The sequence below is a fragment of the Pelecanus crispus genome, chromosome Z, assembly GCF_030463565.1.
Source record: "Pelecanus crispus isolate bPelCri1 chromosome Z, bPelCri1.pri, whole genome shotgun sequence".
NCBI classification, from domain to species: domain Eukaryota; kingdom Metazoa; phylum Chordata; class Aves; order Pelecaniformes; family Pelecanidae; genus Pelecanus; species Pelecanus crispus.
The window spans coordinates 29,157,858-29,181,605 of NC_134676.1; the positions used below are offsets into that span (position 1 = coordinate 29,157,858).

The 23,748-nt window shown below is 41.2% G+C and overlaps 1 protein-coding gene across 1 annotated transcript in view; it reads right to left on the minus strand.

Annotated features, from left to right (window-relative positions):
* Window positions 1–23,748, minus strand: part of ARHGEF28 (Rho guanine nucleotide exchange factor 28) — a 62,370-nt gene that overhangs the window by 19,946 nt on the left and 18,676 nt on the right. The window contains exons 6-26 of the mRNA XM_075726134.1: window positions 22,923–22,962; window positions 22,226–22,349; window positions 20,710–20,842; window positions 20,276–20,331; window positions 19,078–19,129; window positions 18,350–18,497; window positions 18,126–18,247; window positions 17,169–17,309; window positions 16,453–16,703; window positions 15,404–15,526; window positions 14,894–15,011; window positions 13,762–14,016; window positions 12,725–12,801; window positions 11,852–12,030; window positions 11,082–11,176; window positions 10,031–10,213; window positions 7,225–7,356; window positions 6,412–6,497; window positions 2,754–2,792; window positions 2,617–2,664; window positions 318–797 (exon numbers count right to left, since the gene is read on the minus strand). Of these exons, the coding sequence (XP_075582249.1) occupies window positions 318–797; window positions 2,617–2,664; window positions 2,754–2,792; window positions 6,412–6,497; window positions 7,225–7,356; window positions 10,031–10,213; window positions 11,082–11,176; window positions 11,852–12,030; window positions 12,725–12,801; window positions 13,762–14,016; window positions 14,894–15,011; window positions 15,404–15,526; window positions 16,453–16,703; window positions 17,169–17,309; window positions 18,126–18,247; window positions 18,350–18,497; window positions 19,078–19,129; window positions 20,276–20,331; window positions 20,710–20,842; window positions 22,226–22,349; window positions 22,923–22,962 (2,882 nt within the window). The remainder of the gene's footprint in view (window positions 1–317; window positions 798–2,616; window positions 2,665–2,753; window positions 2,793–6,411; window positions 6,498–7,224; window positions 7,357–10,030; window positions 10,214–11,081; window positions 11,177–11,851; window positions 12,031–12,724; window positions 12,802–13,761; window positions 14,017–14,893; window positions 15,012–15,403; window positions 15,527–16,452; window positions 16,704–17,168; window positions 17,310–18,125; window positions 18,248–18,349; window positions 18,498–19,077; window positions 19,130–20,275; window positions 20,332–20,709; window positions 20,843–22,225; window positions 22,350–22,922; window positions 22,963–23,748) is intronic.

Here is a 23,748-nt window from a genome sequence, read left to right on the forward strand (position 1 = left end):
GCTGGCTTATGTTCAGCCTGGTGTCCATCAGGCCCCACAGGTCCTTTTCTGGAAAGCTGCTTTCCACATGGGTGGCCCCCAGCATATATCAGTGCATTGGGATGTTCCTTCCCGAGGGCAGGACTTTGCACTTCCCCTGGTTAAACTTCATGAGGTTCGACAAAGCCATTGGATATGATTCTATGCCTGAACCTCAGCTTCCCACATGCTCACTCGTTATGTTACCAGCCAACAAAACCCAGACGTACTAGTCTATTCGTCAAGGAAAGTCTCTAGGTCTGCAGTCATGGATATAATTACAGTGGGGAACCACACACCTCATAGCTCTCTGTGGATGACAACAGGCTACTTTGTTGACCATGCTTCCAGTGCCAGAGGAGCTTCTTCTGCATTTTCACACTCTCTCGTTCTCTCTCCACCATTTTCTGGCCCTCCTGGAGCCTCTCCAGGTTCTGCTGGTACTCCTGCAGCTGCAGCACCAGTCCCTGTCGGCTCCTCTCCAGCAGCTCCTCCTGGCATCCGCATTCCCTCTCCCGCTGTCCCAGCTGGCCCTCCCTCACCTCCTGCTCCCGCTGCCGCTGGTCACATTCACGGAGCCACCGCTGCTGCTCTTGCTGAAACTGCTGCTTCAGTTTGTGTATGTTGGCCAGCTCCACCCTTTGTTTTTCCAGATTCCGGTACTTTTCTTGTTCCAGAAGGAGGTTTAGCCGAGCACCATGGCCCCGACTGGTCTTCTCATTCTCTTGCAGGAGTAACCTATGGAGCTCTCTGTGGCTGTCCTGGATAGCTAGTGCTGCCTAGACACCACAATAAAATCAGACACAAATGTTTAAATATTAGCATTATCCCATTTCTGTATTTTTACATAGAGGCATTATATAAAAATGCTTCAACCTCCGGTAATATCAACACTTAATGCTTTTTTGGAGGCTATTCCTCATGCAAGTAGAGAAAATTCTGTGTTCATGCCTTTACCAAGAGATACTTCTAAAAGCATTCAAGCATTGCAAGCACTTTTAACATGGCTTCTGGTTTACACTTAGTATTATTATATATGTTTATATTACATCTGCACATATGCACTTCAGTTACAGCTGGGGTCCTGTTATGTCCAAGGATGTAAGACACAAAGGAAAAATGATTTTTCATAGTTAAAGAGGGCATTGAGGCACTGGGAATGCTACACTCAACAAAGTATTACTAACACAGATGTGGCTTATACAGATAAAACTGTACTGTCTCCAGTACAGCTCACTCCAACCCTAAGGCTCTCCTTGCCAACCTGCAACAGCACAGTCCTACTAACATCAGTCCTACAGGCACCTGCCAACATAGCCATGTCATCAGGACCATACTGCTACATGCACCTGACCAAGATATTTATGCCGGCAGAAATCTGCAGCGTAAGAATGACTTTGGTTTTGATATTTCAATAGTTTATTTTAAAACCAAGAGCATTATATTCCATCCTTCACAAGGATGTCGTGATGTTATTTGCATTAAAGATTGTGACATCCTCCAATAACATAAAAATAAATAGCTGGGATTAAGAAGAAAGAAAAGCAAGAAAGCCCTAGATCTGCTAAGGCACTTACTGCACAGCCTATCTTCAAAAGCTGACATGGGAATCTACTTCAGCAGACATTCCCATGGAATTCCCACAGCCCCGTTACCCCATGCCATCCAACCCAGAAAGAGGTTTTAACTTTATGCAATGTGCAGTTCCCACTTTTCTTGGCTCTTCCTCCAGTATTGGGTCAGTTCCAGTGATTTGTAAACAGGGCCAGGACAGGATCCTCTGCTTGTTTCTCTGCACCTGTGCTGCCAATTCATGATCTGAACAATTAAGGCATGATCCTAAGCCTTACTTTACTGCCCCTCTGGTGTTAAGCTATCTGTTTTTCAATTTTTCAAAAGTTTTTCCTGAATTACAAGCTTTTTGTTTTGCTTTTCTATTGCTTCAATCCACTTCACTTCTAAGCCCAAGGTTTCCAGGATTATTATGAAATATGCTAATGTCAAGAGGGTCTAAAAATTAAACATACTCAAATAAAACATTTTAAAATAAAACTATAAAACTGCACCTAAATAAGAAAAAATAAGTTAAAACATTCAAACTTAGCATGAGAGGGGCAAAAACCTTCAGACTAAGGCCCTACGGAATACACACAATAATTAACTGAGATTGAAATATCTAAAATGTGTTGAGTTTGCTACCTAAGTGGCAGAGACACTGTTTACTGGTAGCCAGGAGAATATTCTAAACAAAATACTAAAAATTCTTCAGTATTTTGAACTATAGTTTCAGAAATCTGTACATGAAATCACATCAGTTCAGTTAGAGCCATCATTTTACTTTCCCCCTAAATTTTTGGACTGCACACACGTCCCTTTTTGGGAGGGATTGATCTCCAAGCAAGCAAGCATTATTCAGTTCTTAAAATAAACCTACCACTGATGTAGAATAAATATATATTATATGACAACTCACGCAACAGTCGGTAGAGATAAGTATCCACTGACATAATGTCTAAAAGTAGGGCAAGATGAAAACAAACCTTAAAAAGTAAATTATTAAGACTAATTACTCTACAAAGTTAGCAGTGGAGTAGTCACCTGTATGCTGTACAAGAGACGGGTTAAGTTCTGGATTGCTTGTACAATCTAGAAAATAAAAGACAAGGATTTTCAAAGGTTTGACCACTGTTAACTAAATAGTTACTACAGTGTGTCTGGGGTTTAAATAAACTCACCTCTGTCCCTGTAGATCCTGGGAAACTCATACTTCCTCCCTAAAATAAACACATGTTGCTTTAAAAAGTAGTTTTTAAATTTAGAATTGTATCATCTAGGTAATTTATTTTTTTTTTAAACTAGTGGAGACATTCATATTGCTAATACATGCAGTGCTGAATCAAATCTTTTGTGGGTATGTGAAAAAAGACAGAAGCAATAACCTATGAAGACTAATAATTCATCAATGCTGGAGTTTCCGTAGAAATCACTAGAGGTTCTAAGCACAACTGTAAAAACAAAAATATTTCATCCACAATTTTAATCCTCTTGTGACTAATGCTACACAGAAAAGACATTTCCATTCATTCTTTGTTTACTTGACAGTTTTGAAATACAGTAACCAGACTTCTGTACATACAGCACAGTGAGTTTAGATTACCTATAGTAGGATGAAACACCACAAGACTCTTCAAAAATACATATTCATGTAGCAAGAAGCTAGCAGAAGTCACATGAGTGGGTTACAGCGGATACCTTGGATGTGCTGTGAGGCGCTGAGCAAAGAGTGCGTGCCCACTATACTCTGCAAAACGCACCAGTGTGGTTACTATTGTCCACTGCAGCGAGGTTCAGCCACTTCACACTTTCCACCCTGCTCCCTTTTCCTAAGCAGCTTTCTAAATTTATGGAGTGAAGCCACCCATAATCCCTTCAGCATGAAGAACAGCTCCTCTGAGAAAGATAAGGTGAAACAGTGGAGAAATAAAACACAATCCCTTCTGAGGCTATGCTGAAAGGACTTCCTGTATGATTTTTCTCATTTTTTCTTTCAGAGGAGCAGAGGAGGGTTTGGGAAATATTTGTGCTCTCTCTGATTCTCCTAAATTCTCTACTGTGTCTCATTTTCCACCAGAGAGACCAAAGCAGCTGCTCCATTTGGCTGTGATAACTGAAAATGAAGGTGAAAAAGGCTAGGCCCCGAAACGCAGCTCAAAGCAGACAAGCTAGGGGGAAAGGGAGCACCAGCTGCAGCATTTCCTCCACTCCTCTCTCTCTCTCATTATCCCCCTTCAGTATTTCCCTCCATTCCCTATCCACATCTTTACTTCCTCCTCTGCTGCTCACTGTACCCACAAGCCACATAACTGCTCAGCTCTGCTGTGCGAAGCAGAGGACTTTGCACAGACGTCTCTGTGCAGCACAAGGACTGACACAAGGGAGCTCCACTTTGCCTTTGCTGGCGGCCAAGATGAGCACCGGGCAAGGAGGAAGAAGAGGGAGAGAGAGGAGAAGGAGATGCTGGCAGGGTGAGGGAGAGTGAGTGTACAAAGGAGAGCCAGCCCGCATGCTGAACAAGAGTGGGGTTTCTTTCAGTTTTTAAAGCCCTTTTTAATTTAATAAAGGAGGTGTACAGGGGGATTGAAGGCTTAACTGGCTTTGGCACAGCCAAGGGGTAGCCAGTGGCCAGCCCAAGCGCCTGTGGTCTCTTCACTGCAGCACCACTTGAGCACTGGGGAATAAGCCCAAGGCAGGTTTAGTCAATCTAGCCCGGGTGACAACAGCATTGTAGCTGCACCCCTGCAGTTTCAGCACAAGCCCTGTAAGTCTGGCTAGGTCTGAATCAATATATATATTCAGCTGTTCAACCTGTGTTGTGGGCCACCGTCACCTCCCTGCCACTCTTCCCTAGAGTGGTTCACAGTCATGAGCAGCACCTTGGTTCACAGTCATGAGCAGCAGTGGAGATGAGGACAGTCAGATCCCAGGACAGTCAGATCCCAGGGCAGGCTGCGTGCACCCTGCCTCAGACAACGCCCCCGGAGATGTGATTACAAGGCAGGAGCAGGGGGGAACAAGATGGGGACCACGCCCACTGCTGCCTGCTTGGGACCCCACGTGTTGCACAGGCAACGATCTTCCTTCTGACACTTGGTCAGCAATTAAAGCCCGAGCTGGGGGCTTTCATTCAGTCTTTCTGGCTCTTGGTTTCCCAGGCTAGCTGCTCTGAGTGCACTGCTGCCCCCCCACAACCCCAGGACTGCACACCCAGCGACCCAAGGCAGGCAGGAGAGCATCCTCCGCTCCTGAAAGCCCTTGCCTTGCCTCTTTTGTTTGCTCATTCTGCCACCTCCTGGTTAAATCTGATTCTGACATGGTAAGAGGTGACACGAGTCTTGCCCAAATAATACGCCAGACCAAAACAATAAGTTAGGGTGGAAGTTTGGTGTAGATCCCTCTAGCCCAGCTGCACCTTAAGGCAAGACTAATTTCAAAGTTAGATGAGTCTGCTCAGGGCTTTCTCCAGTCAAATCCAAGAAACCTCCAATGATGGAGACCCCACAACCTCTCTGGACAACCTGTTGCTGCTTGATCACCCCCATGGTGACTGTTTTTTTCCTTACATATAGTCAGAATTTCCCTTGCTGCAACCCATAACCTTGGATGCTGATCCTTTTGCTGTGACCTCTGAGAAAAGCCTGGCTCTGTCTTGTCTATAACCCCAATGGCAATGTTTTCATGTGGAGCGACTGGAACTTTTAATGGGCTAGATCTGAGCAGATCAGATTCCCTGTTAGGTTATTTTATTTCCCCTCACCTGTCTTCTGTGCTCCCTCATTTGGACTTTTGTTTTCATCCCATTTTTCCCACACACACTGTTCTTCCTACTCCCTTCTAACACAGCAGCCTGGTAAGTAAGATGACCTAGAGCTGAACATGAGGCGAGGTTGAGGTTATAGAGAGATTAGTGTATTAGCAAGAGTCTTAGAGAAATAGCTAAGAAAAAAAAACCCCAAGGTTTCAGGCACACAAGCCGTCTTTCAGTTCTGAGGCAAAGACAGTACGCTAACACCAAGTATCTCCTTTTCTAGCAAACTTTGCATTCCATGTATCTTCTAGTCTTGTCTTTCCCCTTTACTCCTTTCATGGTCCTGCTTCTCCACCTAAAGACTCCAAAATTACAATTCAGTCTATTTTCACACAGTAATTCATACTGCTCTTACTTTAACACTCTGCTGCTACATGAAATCTGCTATTCCTAATTTTGCCCAGAACTGACTTTTGATTCTGCTTTTTCCCCAGATTTGCTTGTGAATTACAGGGCTTGGAAAAACGGGCAGTTTCTCTTCTATTCTCTAATTGCTCCATTCTGTTTTAATTCAAAATTCTGAAGCAAGCTAGTGTAAGACAATCCTATTTTATGTGCTTGTTTTCAGGATGAATTTCTTCCAATGCATAAGTCTTCCTTGCATTAGCTGAGGTCTCTGTCATTGCAGAAGACTTTCATCATCCTGTGAATAGGAGGGAGTAGAGGGAATACTGTTGTCAGCTCCATGGAGATGGTTGTATTGAATGATGACAGCAGAGAACCAGGCTCCTAGGTGGCCCATAGAAGTGGTAGAAAGATAGTGTGCTGTTATTACAACCCACTGGTCTGTAAGCCTGGGAGGAAAATTGTTCTGCATTTGGACTGTTTATGATTGCTTTTTTAAAATTCATTATTAATTGCAGTGACCTCTGTTAAATTGAATTATCTGGATTTGGGTGAAATGTGCCTATCCTGTCCTTTGTGTTTTGCAACAATCTTCAGATACCCCATAAAAATTTGGACAGCATTTACATTCCCAGCACCCAGAGTGCTATGTGCAACACAGGAAGAAAAATCAGTTACAATACCTTATCCTCTAAATTGGCACCTGCCATTTCCTTTTCAACACTGAGATCAACTTCAGATGATTCTTCAAGTTCTTTTATTTCTGCATCTAACAAATAAAGCCCCAATAAAACGCAAGAGAAAGGTATCAAAGCATATTCTGACTAGAGAAACAAAGGGCACACTTTTTTTACAGCTACTCACAGAATGCTGAAAATAGAGATTTATGTAATTTCGAGTTACATAATGGTTTCTAGGCTGGGGAAAAACAAATTTGCAAGCCTGGATGGCACAGGTAGGACAATCCAGTTCTTCTATCTTAAAAATTGGTAGTGTTTCACTTACAAAAGTTTGGAGATAAGTATAGCTATATCATTAAAAATGCTCTGCAGCAATGGTTTTTATAGGACTTTATTTGCATTTTTGTTGCAAGAAATCCATGCTATACCTTTTACAGCTGAAATTATTGGAATGTCAGTCCTGGTTTTCAAGCCTTCTGACAAAAATTACCTGACTTGGGAAATGGCCTATACTGCAATATAGATTTGCTGTGGAGCTGAGCAACAATGATGAGAAAGGATATGGAGATACACAAATCTGACTCAACATTGCTGAATGCAGGCATGTGCTATGAAAAGGTGCAGTGGATGCAAACCATCCATTTACTTCAATTAAGTTATATGACAATTTATACTGTCTGAGCATTTGCCCAAAGACAACTTTTATTACATTATTTTCTATTGCTTCTGCCACAGACTGAGAAAGCTTTCCAAAAACCAATCTGGTATCAATTATTTTAGCACTCTGAATATGTAAAAGCATCACATTTTACTCACCACCAGGAACAGATTCCAAGATTTCATTAGCACTAAATCTGTGCTTCACACTTAATTCCTCAATACTTCCCTCTGGTGATCTGTCTGTTTCACTCACTTGTGATGTCATTACAGCAACATGGAGACTTTCAACTAGAGAGGAAAGCATGCAGAATTACAGAGGCCCCTTACATAGCTCCTTAATGCATAAATAAATGACATAGAATCATAGAATAATTTAGGTTGGAAGGGACTTTCGGAGGTCATCTAGCCCAACACCCTACTCAAAGCTGGCCAAACTAAACTGGGTTGCTCAGAGCTTTGCGCAGACAAGCATTTAACATCTCCAAAGATGGAGACTCCACAGCCTCTCCGGGCAACCTGTTCCAGTTTTTGACCACCCTCACAGTATATTATTTTTCTTGTCATTTAATTGATAAATTGCCCATGTCCCAACTTGTGCCTGCTGCCTCTTGTACTACTACCATGTGCCTCTGTGAAAAATCTGGCATCTCCTGTTAGGGAGCTGAGGACAGCAATGAGGTCCCACCAAGCCGCCTTCTCCTACGGCTGAACAGACCAACTCACCCTCTCCTCAGAAGTCATGTGCTCAGCTCCCTAGTCACCTTGGTGCCCTTCACTGGATTTGCTCCAGTTTGTCAATGTCTCCCTTGTCCAGGGAAGCCCAGCACTGGTCATGGCACTCCAGATAGGACTCACCACGGGCGACTAGAGGACGGATCACCTCCCTCAACCTGCTGGCAACTCTCCTCCTAATGCAGCAGTTTGGGAGGCAGTTGGCCTTCTTTGCCACAAGGGCACATTGCTGCCTCATGGTCAACCTGCTATCAAGTAGGACTCCCAGGTCCACTTCTGCAAAGCTATTGCCTATCTAGTCAGCGTCCAGCCTGTACCAACAAACGGGATTACCCCATCCCAGATGCAGGACTTTGCATTTGTCTTTTTCAAACTTCTAGTCGTTTCTCTTAGCCCATTTTCCCAATCTGTAGAGGTCTCTCCAGCACACAGATCACCCCGCCTCATTTGGTGACAGCCATGAATTTGCTAAGAGTGTATTCAATCCCTTGGTTAACTTAATCAATAAATATGTTGAACAGTATTGGTCTCAGGATCCATCCCTAAGGAAATCCCCTAAGAACAAGTTGCCAGCTGGACATCATATCACTGATCACAATTCTTTCAGCCCAGCAGTCCAGCTAATTTTCCACCCAGTTATGCAGTCTGCATCGCACCAGTTCAGCTGTAGGGACACTACAGCCAGTGCAGACAGTGTTGAAGGCCTTGCAGTTGTCAAGGTAAACAACACGCACTGCTCTCCTCTCATCATAAAACCCATCAGGTTGGTCAGACACAATTTGCCCTTGATGAATCCATGCTAGCTCTTCCCAATCACCTTCTTGTCCTTCATGTTCTTGGAAATGTCTTCCAAGAGGATTTGCTCTATCACCGCTTCAGAAATGGTGGTGAGGCTGACTATTTTATAGTTTCCTACATATCCCTATATATTCCTTCTTGAAGAGGGGTGTGATGCTTGCCTTCATCAAGTCATCAGAAACCTCTCCTGATCACTGTGACCTTTCAAAGATGATAGAAAGCAGCCTCATAATGACATTGGCCAGCTCCCTAAGCAGCCTTGGATCTATCCTGTCTCATCTCATCGATTTGTGCATATCCAATTAGGTTAAGCATGCCCTAATTCTATCCTTCTCTACTGTGAGCAATGCTTTCTTCCTATAGAGTCTGCTATTAGCTCAGGGACTTAGTATTTCTGTTCTGGAAAATGATCAACACAAATTGCCTACCATGTAAGCAACCGTAAATTCCTTACAGTGTGCTGAAGGTATCTTGGATTTCGGGACTCTTCAACATCAACATTAGCATAGGAGAAAGTGAAAATTAAAAGTGGGCAGAATAAGATGTGTAAGTACAGGTTGCCTTTTTAGCTAAAATGACATTTGCTATTGCATCACTGACTTACATTCCCTACCCAAGTTTTATCAATGTTATCAATGAAATGCTCTCTGACTTCATAATGATGATGGAGACCAACCTTTGCTGCTTTATTGGTTGAAATGTGGTTATTAGCCCACAGCTCTCAATCTATGTGATGCTAAAATCTTGTAGTCCTTCTCAAAGAGCATATGGTTCATGCTGGATATGGCTTAGTTTACCAGGACTCCTTTCAGCTGAGTTTAGCAGGAGTTTAGCTGAACTTCCAACTAGGCAAGGTATCCACAAATACCGTTCCCTTCCTTCCTTTGGAGGACAGCACTGTAGGTAGCACAAAGCTATCATCTCTGTTAGACAGTATGCAGAAAAAACACAGCTCCTACAGCAATTCTGGCAGGTGTTTCTTGGCATATCTGCCGAGATCAACTGCAGTTTGGCCTGTGTATGATCCTACATGATTCTGATCTGTCAACAAATCACCTGAGGTAGATGAAGGTCAGGGACCAGATGCAATATCATACTGCACCCTGTGATCTGCTCCACAGGGCTGTACTGCAAGGAGGACAGCTAAGGAACCAATCCTCAAGTGCAACCTAACACCATGTCCTTGCTTGCTTACTTATGATGTTATGCACTAAACATATCTCTTATCTTACAATCTGGCAGGCACCATCTCATGCATCTGAAAATTATAAACTTGAGAGACTTCTCTTCAATGTCTTCTGCCAAGTTTTGACACTGCTAGTTCTTGTAGCTTGACGGAACTGCAGCACAAGGCAATGCAGATGTACTTTGTTACCTTGAAATATCTGCCCATGTGAAGAGCCACCAGTCCACTCTTCCCATGCAAACTTACCTTCTCTGAGTGCTGCTGCCAGCAATGAAGCAGCCTGTGGAGTTTCTCCAGAATCAGGTTTGATAAGGAGGTGAGGTTCTACATGAACATCCTCAAACCCACTCATATCTCCCAGTTCTGCATAGATATGCAACTTCTCTTCCAAATAACTACAGATCTGCTGGTCCTGGTTAGTCAGTGATTCTGTCAACCAAAATTGAACACTGTATTAATATTTTCTATCCTGCAGGCAAAGCACATTCCCCATTCATCCTTCTAATCCTTACATCACATAGACATTGCTAACTCGAGCTAGACCTTTTTTAAGTAGCCAGGAACCAAATTCATCCCATAGTCCGTCCTAACAAAAGCTGGCACAGACCCTGGCAGAGGGCCAGGCCAGTGCCCAACCCTGATGAGGTGACCTTGGCTGTGCTCTGGGGCCCTCAGCTACCTCCTGTTGCACTCACAATGATCAATGCTGGAAAAGCACTTGGCTCAGGCAGCCAGAAGATGCACTGATTCAGTGCCTCAGCATCAAAGAACACCATCTACTCTCAGTGGAGGATGCCCTTTCCTGTGGCTCTCTACAGGAAGGACATTGCTGGAATTTCTCTCCTCACAGCAGTATAAAGATGTGGCAGTTAGGTGCAGGGGAACCAAAGAAGCAGAATTTATCCGTCAGCTACATTTTCAGATAAAAATAATAGCAGCAAAGGATGAAATGCCATAAACAAGCACAAAGACACACAATTATTGAGGATTTGAGGTATTTCCACAAACAGGGAACTACCTGGCCCTGATGCTAATCTGGGAAATTCAGTATTTATTCTGAAAGCATCCACTTCTCTTTTTCTTTTGTACTCATGGAAATGTAGCAAAAATATGAAGTGTTTGGAAAAAATTGGTTCTCTTTCAATAGACTCACATTATAAAATCAGACCACCCCAGCTTCCTCCCCTGTGACCCTGTCTATCAAGCCATTCTGAACACACCAGCCAGTATGGACTCATTATTCACCCTGAACTCTCAGGATGTAGGAGCTCCCAGAATGGCAGGAAAGGTACCACACCTTGACATTTCTGAATTCTGGATGCTTTGGCCTCAGCGATACGCCTGTCCTCATCAGATTCACTCATTTTTCCTTCTTCTTCTTCCTCTGGACAACTTCAAAGATGAAAGGCAAAAAAAAGTGGGTAAAGCAAAATCTGTATGTCATACATTCATACAGTGTTGTGTTCATAATAAACAGAACACAACATCAACACCAACTTTTGCTACAATCCAGGAGCATGCCATTTCTCTCCTCCTTTAAAAAGCAGTGACTGGACATAAACCAGATTGAAGGACTCCTTTTAATTCTGGTAAGACTGCATCATGCAGTGAATGGGTGGCTGGCCCTCACGCAAGTTTGCTATACTAAGCATAAACTGGGGCCCCATGAGGAGCAATGCTTTCCCTGCCATTCTTAAGGAGCTGACACCAAGACAACAGGCATGACCGGAGATTTCCCCAAAATGGTTGTACGGACACCTGTAGGACTTTGGAAAGCATCCAGTGCCAAAAGCAAAGACAAGGGAAGCTTGCAATGGATGGTAAGGACATCTAATGGGGAGCGGGAAGGGTCTGCTGATTCAGTGGGAAACCAGAAGTAACATGGGAAGTTTGGCAGAAGCAGTGGTGAGGTTTTGGGGACTGTGAATCCTGAGCTCAGAGGAAAACTCAGCCTCACAGAATGGATCCAGTGCAATGCAGAACAGAGAGCACACTGTCACTAATACCCAGCTGACCTCCCATCTGCTTTGGACTACCAGGATGAAAACCCAAAGCCTTCTCCTCTACCTTTCAACTGCATCTTGAATATGCCTCATCCAGTTGTTACGTTCCTCTTTGGAGTTGGTATGAACCTCATACATCTCAGGCCCTGCAGATGAAGCACTAATCAGAAACATCCCCCGTTCTTCGTTGGCTACTTCTCTTACTATGAGCCTCTGAAGGGAGATAACAGAAGGCTTCTGGTCCTGGGGGAAACAGTCACAGCACATGCAAACAATAAATTACTTTCTTATAAAACATCACACTTTCAGAAGAGCACGATTTTTCAATTAATTGGACTAATTCTAGTCCTAGTGTAGTCAGACTATATATATTCTCACCAGGCATAAGAGCCTGCAAGTTTTGAGTATTCAGACATCTTTTTAAACTATTTTTAAAAATACATTATAGTATTTATGAACAAGTAAAGCACTGGGTGTGTGCTAAAAAGTAAATCCCAGAGGCTCCATGATACTGAGACACAGTATTCATATAGTGTTTATATAGTTTGGGAACTTCTCTCCATGACTTTTCATATATTTTATGTGCGTTTACTACTACATTTGCAGTTAAAATTATTCTTCTGTTTTGTTTTACAGAACCAGAAGTTAAAATTTATTTCAGGTAATTGAAAGAGCTTGCTCTGCTTCCTGCCTTCATAATCAGGTGAGGCATAACACTAAAAAAATCGTTATTTTCATCCTTCTTCCTAAAAAAATTATTTCATTTTGAAAATAAACTTAATTTTCCATACACTGGCGTATTACTGTTCTGAATGAACTACCAGCATTTTAGGAAAGAAAAAATTACGTGGGAATAACCTAGAAGAGGACCTAACTTTTGAGAAATATAGAAATAAAAGTGCAACTTGTATATTCAAATATTTCACAATATACTTACAACAGCTGCAAAGATGTATTTTTGATCTTTTTCTTGTAAGAACAGTAGTACATCAGTTAGAAGCAGAGCTAAGGTGTCTTAAAATGAGAAAAAGAAAATAATGTTTTTAAATTAAAGTTATTACAATTATAGTTAATTTCTTCTTTTATCTTTAAAAAGGGAGAAGCCCTGATCAATAAATATCCCACAGAATCCTACAGTAAATTAAACAGGAAGTATCTGGATTAGCCTATGGACTGCATGAAGCAACTGCAAGCCATCACTTTGTGTCTCCCAGGAAAGACCGCACTTTCTGCTATCCACCCTCCTGCAGCACCATGCCCAGGGAAAGAAGAAATCCTTGCTCCAATGTCAGTACAGCTTCCCCAGGCCACTCACAGGCAACCTGGCAAAGACTATCCCACATAAATTTTGTTTTACCTATGCTATAACATATACTCACAGCACAGTATTACACTGGTAAAAGTATTTCTGGAATAATAATGAACAGATAGCTTTATATTGTACAGCAAATATTAGTAGCTCAAAAAACCCCCAATCCCTACATGTGATTAACACCAAAAATCACATGCTGAGCTTGCATGTAAAAATTGGGCTCCAGCCAAATCTGGTTTCAGGTTTTCTTTTTCACGGTGGATGTCACAGTAACCAGTACTGAAGAACAGCATGCGATTTTTCATGCGTTATTTTCAATAGCCAGTACTGTGAACAATATCAACGTGCAAGTCAAGACTCGATGTTAAGGGATGAAACTGCAAATCAATGAACTAAAAGGAGGGGACTGGAAGAAGAAATGCAGCTGATGGCTTTGTATGTGAACTTGTCTCCTTACCCAGATATACAGTGGATTACCCACAAAACATGGCAGCTTCTGGAACTACTCTTACAGCAATTAGTGGCATATTCTCAATACCATTACCTCAGAAATTCACGTCTGCAGTACAGCATAACAAAGTATTTTCATTCTTAAACCAAACAATCTTCACATGTTATTTGTAAATAAAGAGTTAAAGGACTTTACTGCTCAGATGGAATACCTTTGAAACGACCAGTCGCTGTCTTCCAGTACACTAAGCCTTCATGAAGAAGTATCCTCTCTTTCCTCATCAAGTCTTGCTTCCTAAAAACATGGCCATTTTTCAGCTTTGTATATGTTTTGTTTTCAGTTCTACTGAGAATTTCCAGCAGCTTTTGCTTTTTCTCATATTCATTCACTTTCAAATCTACTGTTGCAATCATGTCCTTAATCAGACAAAGGGCTTTGCACAGGTCTTTATGTTCTTCTGTTCCTTCTGTATGAAACAAAAAATAAACAACATGATAGTAGTCAGCATATTCAAGAGAAGATATCATTCCTTACTTTCTGGAAACAATCAACATGATGCAAAGCTTAAATTGATAAATATGTCATTTTAAGTTGAGCCTGGTAATCAATTTACTAGAAGTATTAGAGGCATCTACCTTTGCTTGACTTGCCTATTAAAAGATGACATGTACCTCAGACTTATACATTAGTCAAAACAACGTGTTGAATAGTTTCTGACATATTTATGAGCTGTTAGCATTTAAAAAAATTTACTGCCTAAGTAAATCATATACTATATTACTCTTCTGGCTAAGTAAAAAAAAACCCTTGAAACATGATTGCAAGCACAAAGGGTTTGCATTTGGATATGCAATTTCTACAACACTCATTTATTGCCCATTTGGGGAGCATATCTGTAAGTTATTAGTATTTCTAAAATGCTCTATGAAATTCCAGAGGTCATTCAAGCTTTGGTTGAAAAACTGGGGAGTAATTTACAAAACATTTGCCTAGCCCTACTTACGAGAGACTCCACTGGAATTACTTTCAAAGAAGGTGCAGATGCATGCCTGAATTAGTTCACATCCTCTAGCCAAGATCTTTTCCTAAAGCAAGTATGCTCTTCTGGACTTCTACGGCTTACCCAGCTGGAATATTGGAAACCTTCACAACCGAGCCCTGGCAAAGACTACATACACCAGACACCCTGTTTAGGTGACATTTGCCTGAACAGTAGATACTTTGCCCTGGTTCTCTACAGAGCAGTGAATTTCATCTTTTGTTATATTGTAGCAGTGCTTATTCCTTACATTAGAAACGTGCTAGGATTCCAGACATGAAGCAACACTTCAGCTTTTATTCACCTTTTGAGTATTGCAATATCCTTTCAACCAGAACAGGGTATTTGGTGATTCGCTGGGTGACGAGCAAAATGCACTCGGGGATTCCTCGGCGTCGTGCCAACAGATTACTATTTCTCAGCTGCACAGATACAAATATATATCTTAAGTTGCAAATGCATATTAAACCACCAATTGACTAATAAGAAATATGATCTAAATGCATTAGAATAAACTAAAACAAAATGCTGGGTTATCTGAACCATCCCCAAGGAACAGTTGCTGCCCTCAGAGATGAGGTGTACTATAACAGGAACATGTGTGTAATACACACTTGATGCCAAAGCTTTCTAAAATTGAAAGAAAAAATGTAATTTATCAGCTCACTGGTTAAGGAGGAAAAAACTTTGCCATTTTTATTAGCTATTAAAAGTGAGTTACTGAATATAATTTCAATCCTAAATCTAAGTAAAAGCTATGTATCTTTTTCCTGAGCATTTTGTCAATAGCGATCATATTTCCATGTAAACTTACTTTAATAAAATTCTGGAACTTCTTGTTTTGTTGCAACTCTTTGAAGAGATTAACAGCTTCTTTTTGATGGCTGCAAAACTCTCCATATATTTTCGTCATTTTAGTTGCATTTTCCTCTGAAAACTGAAGAAATTAATAAGTGAATTGTGCTCAGCATTGCACCTAACAGGAAAGTGTATACCTTTAGTTAATGTATTTTGTACAGATACAGAACTTTTATGCTATCTGTTTCTCAAGTTCTCTGAATTTCACTAACAGGGCCTGTCACCACAAAATGAAAATGAGCTAGCTGTTTTTAGGAGCAAGAAGAGGAACACAGGCTGGAGAGAGCACAAGCGACCTCCACTACAGTCTTGCCAATAACAGCTAGAACAATTATTATAGTAGTGTTTCTTTCATCTCTCTGCAAACACAATCCCTTTGAGGCTTACTTGCATTTTTCTGATCTCCACACCGCTTCTAGACAAGATAACAGTTCAGCTTCTTTATTTCAGTGGATTGAAAACTGACTGACCAAAGATGAAAAGCCACACTCTCCTGATTGCAAGGAACTGACCAGCAAGCAGTTACTTAACTGTTCTACAGCCACCATAAACACGCAGTGACCACCCCTTCTATAGTGAGCAGCAACTTGAGATGCACCATGCCAGATCGCTACAAGAAATGAACAGGTAGCTTCTTTTCCATCATCAGTCAATTCTTCACACCTCTGCTCAACTATTAAAAAAGTGAATCCATTGCTTCCATTTTTTGCAGTCCATGTATGGCATGATGGCAGCAGCCTTCTACTGTGAACAGGACAAAGTTCATCACTTTCCTTATCGCTTGCACCATATAGGTAGAAGTTCATCCCAAGCTCATCACAGTTACCTGTCAGTACTGATTTTTTCTTATTGCTATTTTACCCTGCAATAATCTGGAGGGGACAGCCTTTGAATTTTATGAGGCAACCATAGCTCTCTTCTTGCCCAAAAAAGTTTTAAAGTCAATAAATTGTTTAATTTGGGATCCTTGAGTACATAAAGGATTAACAGAGCTGATGCCTCTACCTGCTGCACAAGAATGTCTCCAATTCTGCTGATGACAAAATTACGTTCGCTCCCTGCCTCACATGATTCCTGCCGTCTCTCCTTCATTCTGCAGAAGAATTGCCTATGCATCTCCAGTAGCTCATCTAAGCAGGGGAATATTCTGTCCACTGTGCTGTGGTCCAGCTGCAGTTCTTCCTTCATCCCTTTCCTGAATATTTCAGACATAATGAACAGGGTATGGATGTGATGCACTTCTGTTTGCATCAGCTCTGCAGTATAAAAGAAAACAGCATAGTATCACCTGAACATTTTGAACACCTTCTAAGACAGACTTTAGCAATATTCAAATATACAGTCATAATATTTTTTTCTGTGTGAGCCTCAAACCTAATAGATTATGTCAGTGGGAAGACTTAACTTATCTGGCTCCAGCACAGTTCTCTCAACTGTACCCCACTGAACAAGCTGGGGTTGCAACTGCTTGAGCCGGGGATTGGATAAGGTCCCTTCCAACCCCAGCCATTCTGTGAACAGGGCAGACATGTCTCTGGTAGTCACTACTCTCCATTTCCTTAGCTCTAGAACACATTGTAATTTGTAACAAAAACGTTCTTTGAACCTTCTTATTATTCTGAGTTGAAGCATTCATTCTTCTGGACATCAAATGCGTAGGTTCCCTCTCTATTTTCTATGCCAAATTGTTTTTAAACCACACAAAACTTTGAAATACTGACCAAAAATTACATCCTGCCTCTTGATGACATCCTTTTCTTGCTTGCTGCAGAACATTGGATCCACAACAAGACTCCAGGACTCTGCCTCAAACTCTTGCGCATCTGTGTGCAGATCAGTCCACTGAGACAAATCCACATCATCTATGAGAAAATGCATATCTCATTAACACCAGGCATATGAACAGTAAGGGAAGTCCCTTTGCACATGCAGATCTATTCATATAGTAAGGGAAACACATCACAGGGATGAACTTTAGATGAGGCTTCTGCAAACATTGGCCTTCTTTTCTCAGATGAAATCCTTTTTATACCTCTTTGCTTGAAGAAACTTTTTAAAACTTAAAAATAAAATCCAACATTTTCAAATGTAGCTTTGGTGTCAGACAGGCACTGGCCATTTGGCAGATGTCCAGTGAGAGATATCTGCACCATCCTTTGTGAGTGAATGCCCTCCAGCTTTGAAATCCAGTCTCACACCTAGCTACAGAAAAAGCCTATTTCTATGCATCTCACAAGGATATGTAGCCATTTTAGGAGCGCAGTTCACTAGTGAGAGGTAAGATTTTGGGGCTACTGAGGAAATACAAGTGATGTAGGTTTATGTTTTGCAATGTACACTGTCAATGGAGATGATTAGATGAGTGCAGAAGAAAAGTATATTGCTGTTCTGGTTCTACAAGGATGCCACATACATTTATCCCTGTTATTCTAAAATGGCAACACCATACAAAAGTATTCTAAAGTTATGACAGAGTTAGTTACAAGGAAGAAAGGAAAAGTTGTATTTTAAGACTAATGTGCCTGTATCATTTTAATGAGGGACACAATTATAATGACCAAAAACAGGTGCTCTTCTTTTAGCAGATGAAGTGGCTTCCTGTATCAACTAAGGAGTTTTTCTATTTTGCACTTTCCAACACAGGTCATAAAATGCAACATCTGTGCAATACTTCTCACCTTCCATCATAAAAGGATCCATTGAAGAAAAGGTCCCTAATGCTTGTAACATCTCTTCAGACCGTGACCTGGACCTCCAGGTGCTAGTCTCAGACTCTTGTTCAGAAAATGGCATAGATCTTCTACAGCAGGAAAAAAAAATCCCACATTTATTTAACCGTTTAAATTTTCCTTGAAATGCTGAATGATGTATTTAGCATAGTCCCCCAGCAGCTGCCCTCTACCTTTCAAAACTGGCACTGGGGACACTTTTGGACAAGAAGTGGGACTGTTGTGAGGCTTCCCTCCTTCCAGCAGACAGTCCAATAGGCACAGAGGAAGAAGAACGCACTGGGGAAAGCACCATCTGTGAAACATCTCCAGGCAGGGAACCTGTGAGGCAAAGCACAACACAACATTTTGACAAACAATGTGGACTATGTCATCAGCAGCAGAGTTATCTGTGAAATGCTATCTGGTGTTCATGTAGACCTGTACTGGGTACCAAGAATGTCCACCTGCCATGGTACAAGACTGTGATGCTCTCCCACAGAATATAACGATAAACCTCTAGGCAAAGTGGAATAGCTCCGGCATGGATGCTGTTGGTAAGAAAACAATCTCAAATCATACATGCTTTAGCACTGCAACCTAAACATAGGAGACCCAAATATTTGTGCATACAGTAAATGACATACTCAAAAGCACAAGACCGAATTGACTACTTTGGATTTTCATTCTCACTGAAAACAAAATGTAGTAAAACTCCCACTCATTTTAGTAGAGGATTAGTTAATTCAATTGCCATTTCTTCAAGAAATCCTACTCGTATTAGAGACACGCACACTTTCTCACAGATACTGAAGTGAGAAATAGAAACGCACAAATGATGTAGTAAAGTTCGTGTTGTCAGTCCCATGATTTTTAACCAAGGCTTAACTTAGAAGCGCTAGGTTTACACCTCCTAACTTACTTGTTACAGCAGCTTGGGGTTTGTTTTTATTATGACATCTCTCCTGGGATTTCTGAAAAAAGAAGACCTTTTTGAAATTGCAAGGAAATCATAGCAGATAACACACTGAGTAGTCAAGTCAGTAACTCACTGCCATATATCATCACACAAAAGGGCTTCAAGAAAATGTTCCTAAATTATGGTCCTGATTTCTACCAATAACCAATAAATCCAAGTTTATTAGTTATTGACAGATAACAATATTCAGAGTAGAATGATATTATTTGTACTACAACACAAAACTGAATCTGTTTATTTGAAACAAAGTCACAGAGTTACAGCATTCTACTTTCTCTTTATGAATATTGCCTGTGAAGGCTGCAAGAAAAGGAGTTAACATTCAGGGCTTTATATTCAAATAAGCCTGAAGCACTTGTGGCAGGGCACTGCCTGAGGAAGCCTGGGTATCAGAGGCAGAATCAATCCCCCTTCCAAAGTCGACTTTTGCAAAACCTGTAGCAAAAGCCTGCTGTGTTTAGACATGTATTTCACTTGAGGTGGGTCAGTGAACATTTTCTGCATCTCATTCTTGTTGAGAAGACCAGGGGTAGTAGGTGCTCTTGTCTTCTCTTGACAAATAACCCACCAATCCCAGTAATTAAAACTATCAGTTCAGCTGTCCTAATGCACTAAAGTTTCCCAGAAATTTGTGCAAGGCTATGATGCAACAGCTATAACCAAAATAAATAAAAACACCTTGTTTATGTCCAGTTTAAAGCTTGTTTACCCTGAAGAGTCTGTATGGAAACACGTTTTCCCTGCAAGCAAAACCCAGCTACACCAGAAAAACACACTCCACTAATTTGAAAAAAGACCTGTACTGCTGTGGCACACTTCGCTGCAAGTCCCATTTTATTCTATGAGAGCAGAAGCCTTACACATCTACTTTTGAAAGCAACTTGTTTGTCATGATAACCTCACCATGCCTGTGTTTGTACTTAAAAGGAGACAGTATACATCAGCTCTAGCACTGATTTTGCCCTGTCTGCAGTGGCAGCTGAACACTGGGAGTGACTGCCTCAGCAGGCTGTGGAGTGTCCTCCTCCAGAAATCTGGGTCTGGGCAGGCTGTGTGTACTTTCTTTTTTCCTTCATGACGTTTCTAGACCCCTTGGAAAGCAGATATGCTCTAGTAAGAACAGTTCAGAATGGAACGTTACCTTGGTGCACACAGGAGCACACTCCCTGCAGCTCTTATGCACAATCATGTTGCAATCTGAAAGAGAAGGCACGTTTCAAAGCCTGGCACCCAACAGGGTCCCCAGCCCGCAGAATATGTTACTCTGAGGCTTCACTGCTTTCCCTCCTCCATGTCCACTTACTAAATTGGCCCTTAGGATGCTTTGATGCCAGAGCCCCCGGCTAGGAGGGAGTTTTTGCCTAGTGTACTGGCGCTAGGAGATGGCCGTGGTCCCTTCTGAAGCTGTCACCTGCCATCCTTCCTCCCACTGCCTTGCCAACCTCAGCTCACTACATAAACCAGGAATATCCAAGTCTAGGCAGGGTTTCTTCTTGAAACAAAACGCTGAACCAGGATTCCAAAGCAGGATTCGGAATACTGTAGGATCACACACAGAAGCCAGCAACTACTTACGGGAACACTGCAGTGACTCCTTTCCTAGGAGGGCCTTTTCACAGGCCATACATGGGATAACTCCTGAGAAGGTCCCATTTGCAAAATTGTGCCTGTTCAGTTTCTCTTTATCTTTGGTATCTTTATTTTTTGTCTTCATCCCCAACAGCAGAGGCAGGAAAAAAGTAAAAGAAAATGGACATTAGAAAAGAAGATAAACTGATTCAATGTTAAAAACACTAAAACATTCCCTTTTAAGAGCAAATTATTCTAAACCATTTATTCCCTGGAAGACTTCTAACAGTACTATATTATTATATCCAACACCGCTGAAGTCCTAAAATGATGCAGTCATTGCTTTCACTGGCAGCTGGCATTATCAAGGAAGCATTATCATTATGCCAGCAAGCATTATCAAGAAAGACTGGCAGAAATACATTTATAAAGCTGCAAAAAGGAAAGAAAATAAAATTTAAGAAGCGTCATTGACTCAGTGCACATACAAACAAATATCAGTGCCTACATGTCCCCGAGGCATACAAGCAAACTCACACCTCTGCAGTTAAAGCTGCAGTTATGTAAATTTAGATGACTTGTCTTTAAATCTTGGAAGACATTAGAAATAACCAATTTTGAATGAGTGTTAATGAATTTAATAAATTCTGCCTGTTTTTACAGTACTCCTGTTGGTGTGAGTATACATCTCCCCGAGCAGCACTGGTAGTTATTCTTTAGGAGACAGGCTTATGTATGGCTGCTGGTCCAGACATACATGTTTGCAGCCAGTTCTATCACTGTGAAGATACCAGCTCAGCCAACCATCCTCACATCCATGTACGTTCAGATATCCTGGGGCACGGGAGGGCATACTAGAAAGCCTGCAAAACTGCCAAAAGGCCAGATGGAAAGATCCATCTCTCAAGCTGCTAATTGATGCCATTAATCTAAATTTCAGATGTCTCAAAATTAAACCACAAATGTTCTAATCTACCTTTCACAGTATGTGTGTTTGACTGTGCAGTCCTCAAATCTGCAATTTTTTAATGCTAAGCAGTACTTACTCATGCAGGAAGTCCCATTAGCTTCAAATAAAGCAAATTCAACTGATTACATGCCAATGTAGAAGTTACGGACTCATGTACTTATTGACAGTAATTGCAAGAACAGGCCCATACCTCTTAGTTTTATTTAACAAAGAAAATTATTTCTTAAAGGAAATTCATACGTTTAAACTTTGGCTAAATCGCAAATGAGATTATTAATAACATCAAAAAAATGGCAAAGCAAATACTTGATATTGTTCAGCAAAGGCTGTTGTTTGAAAGGAAAGCTGTTTTTTAATATGAAGGCCATTTCAGAGTATCCAGCATATGTGTTAAAATTAAAAAATTAAAAGTTTCTTCTTATTACTTATGTGGTTTTGTAATAAACAGCAACTTATCTTTACATAAAATTTAGATTATAATCTATAATTCATTTAATTACAGTGACATACATATGAATTATACATATAATATAGACATAAATCCCAAATTACCTTGCCCTTATTCCGTGTGCTGGTCATTCTGTTCATCAGAAAGCTGAAAGTCCGACTCACTTTACATTTTTCGGATTCATTTTTTGAGGGTACAATATATTTATTCCATTCCTCCTCTTGAATCCTGAAACAGAGACCAGTGAAAAAAGCTTATTCCAGTGGGAACAGCCCATTAAAACAGAGCAGAATCTGGAGGGTGCTTATTTCACCTAACATTTACAATTACATGTTTTATTGTGGGTTTAGCTGATGTTATTAAAAAGACTGCAACCCCTCTTTATAAAAAGGAGTAACACTAGCACTAGTGGAGTGTTGTGAATGTGCAATGTGTTACAAGCTTGCCTAGATCACGTTTGATATCAAAAGCCCCTTTGCTTTCATTACAGTGTTTTGGACATTCCTGCAGCAGACAGGAGCTCCTATAGCGAACAGGAGCACTTCCTTACCATGCATGTCCCGCAGTGGTGCACAGCAAATCTCCACTGCAGGATGGCACAGAGAGAGCCAGGCTGAGCTCAGCACAGGGTTTAAGCACGGGCTTACAGATCACCTGGGCAGGGAGCGCTCCCCTGAATTGCTGCTAAAAACCCTGCTGCGAGGGGTGCCGAGGCCTCTTCCCCGCTCTGCTCCCTAGATGGCATTCTTGCACAGACCTGCTCCCAGCACCTCACAGCGCGGGTGCGACGAGTACCCATACCTTTTCTCTCGGGACTGCTCAGGCAGACTGTATGCTCGCTCTGCAAGACATAAACAGTTATTGGGCACTCAGATTGCAAGGTCATCAGGTTTATTTGAAATGCACGACCTCCACCAGGCCATAAGCTTGTCATTAAGGGCTTGCGATGTCATTTGAAAATTAGGAAAGCAAAAACATATATACATTAGAAGCAGCTTTTCCTAGGGTAAGACCATTGCCTAGTAAGCTTTGTGTAGTTGACAGAATCTGCCAGAACTGAGACGGGTATCAGTGAATAGCCAGTCCCTGCAAACAGACTGTTTTTAAGACTAACAAAAAATATTTCTTCTGTTTTTCTTAACAACCCAGACTTGAATGATTCACACTTCATTTTGCTTTTTACAGAATTTGTTGTAAAATATCTTAATGACATTCTTCTAATATTTCCAATTACCTGTCTTATGCAGCTTTACCTATAGTATTAACAAAATTTAAATCCCTCTACATAAAGAGGAATATTACTTATCTATGTACTGCACAGGATGTGTAATGTGTTACAAGTTTACACCCTAGAAATAATAGAGAGGACTCAAGGAGACACTTTTCAACAAACTGTCTAAAAAGCAAAATAAAATATAAATAATTCAGTTGGGATGTTTTGGAAGAAAGAAAAAAAAAACCCAACAGAGACCACTCAAACATTTCCAAATTAGAAGCCATTCAGTTTTGCAGACACTTTTTGCAAAGCTACCACAGATATGGTTCAGAAAGATACTTAACACCTGCCTAAGTCAAAGCATCAGACTATGCCTTCTTTAAAGTTAGACATGAACTTAAACATGCTTCA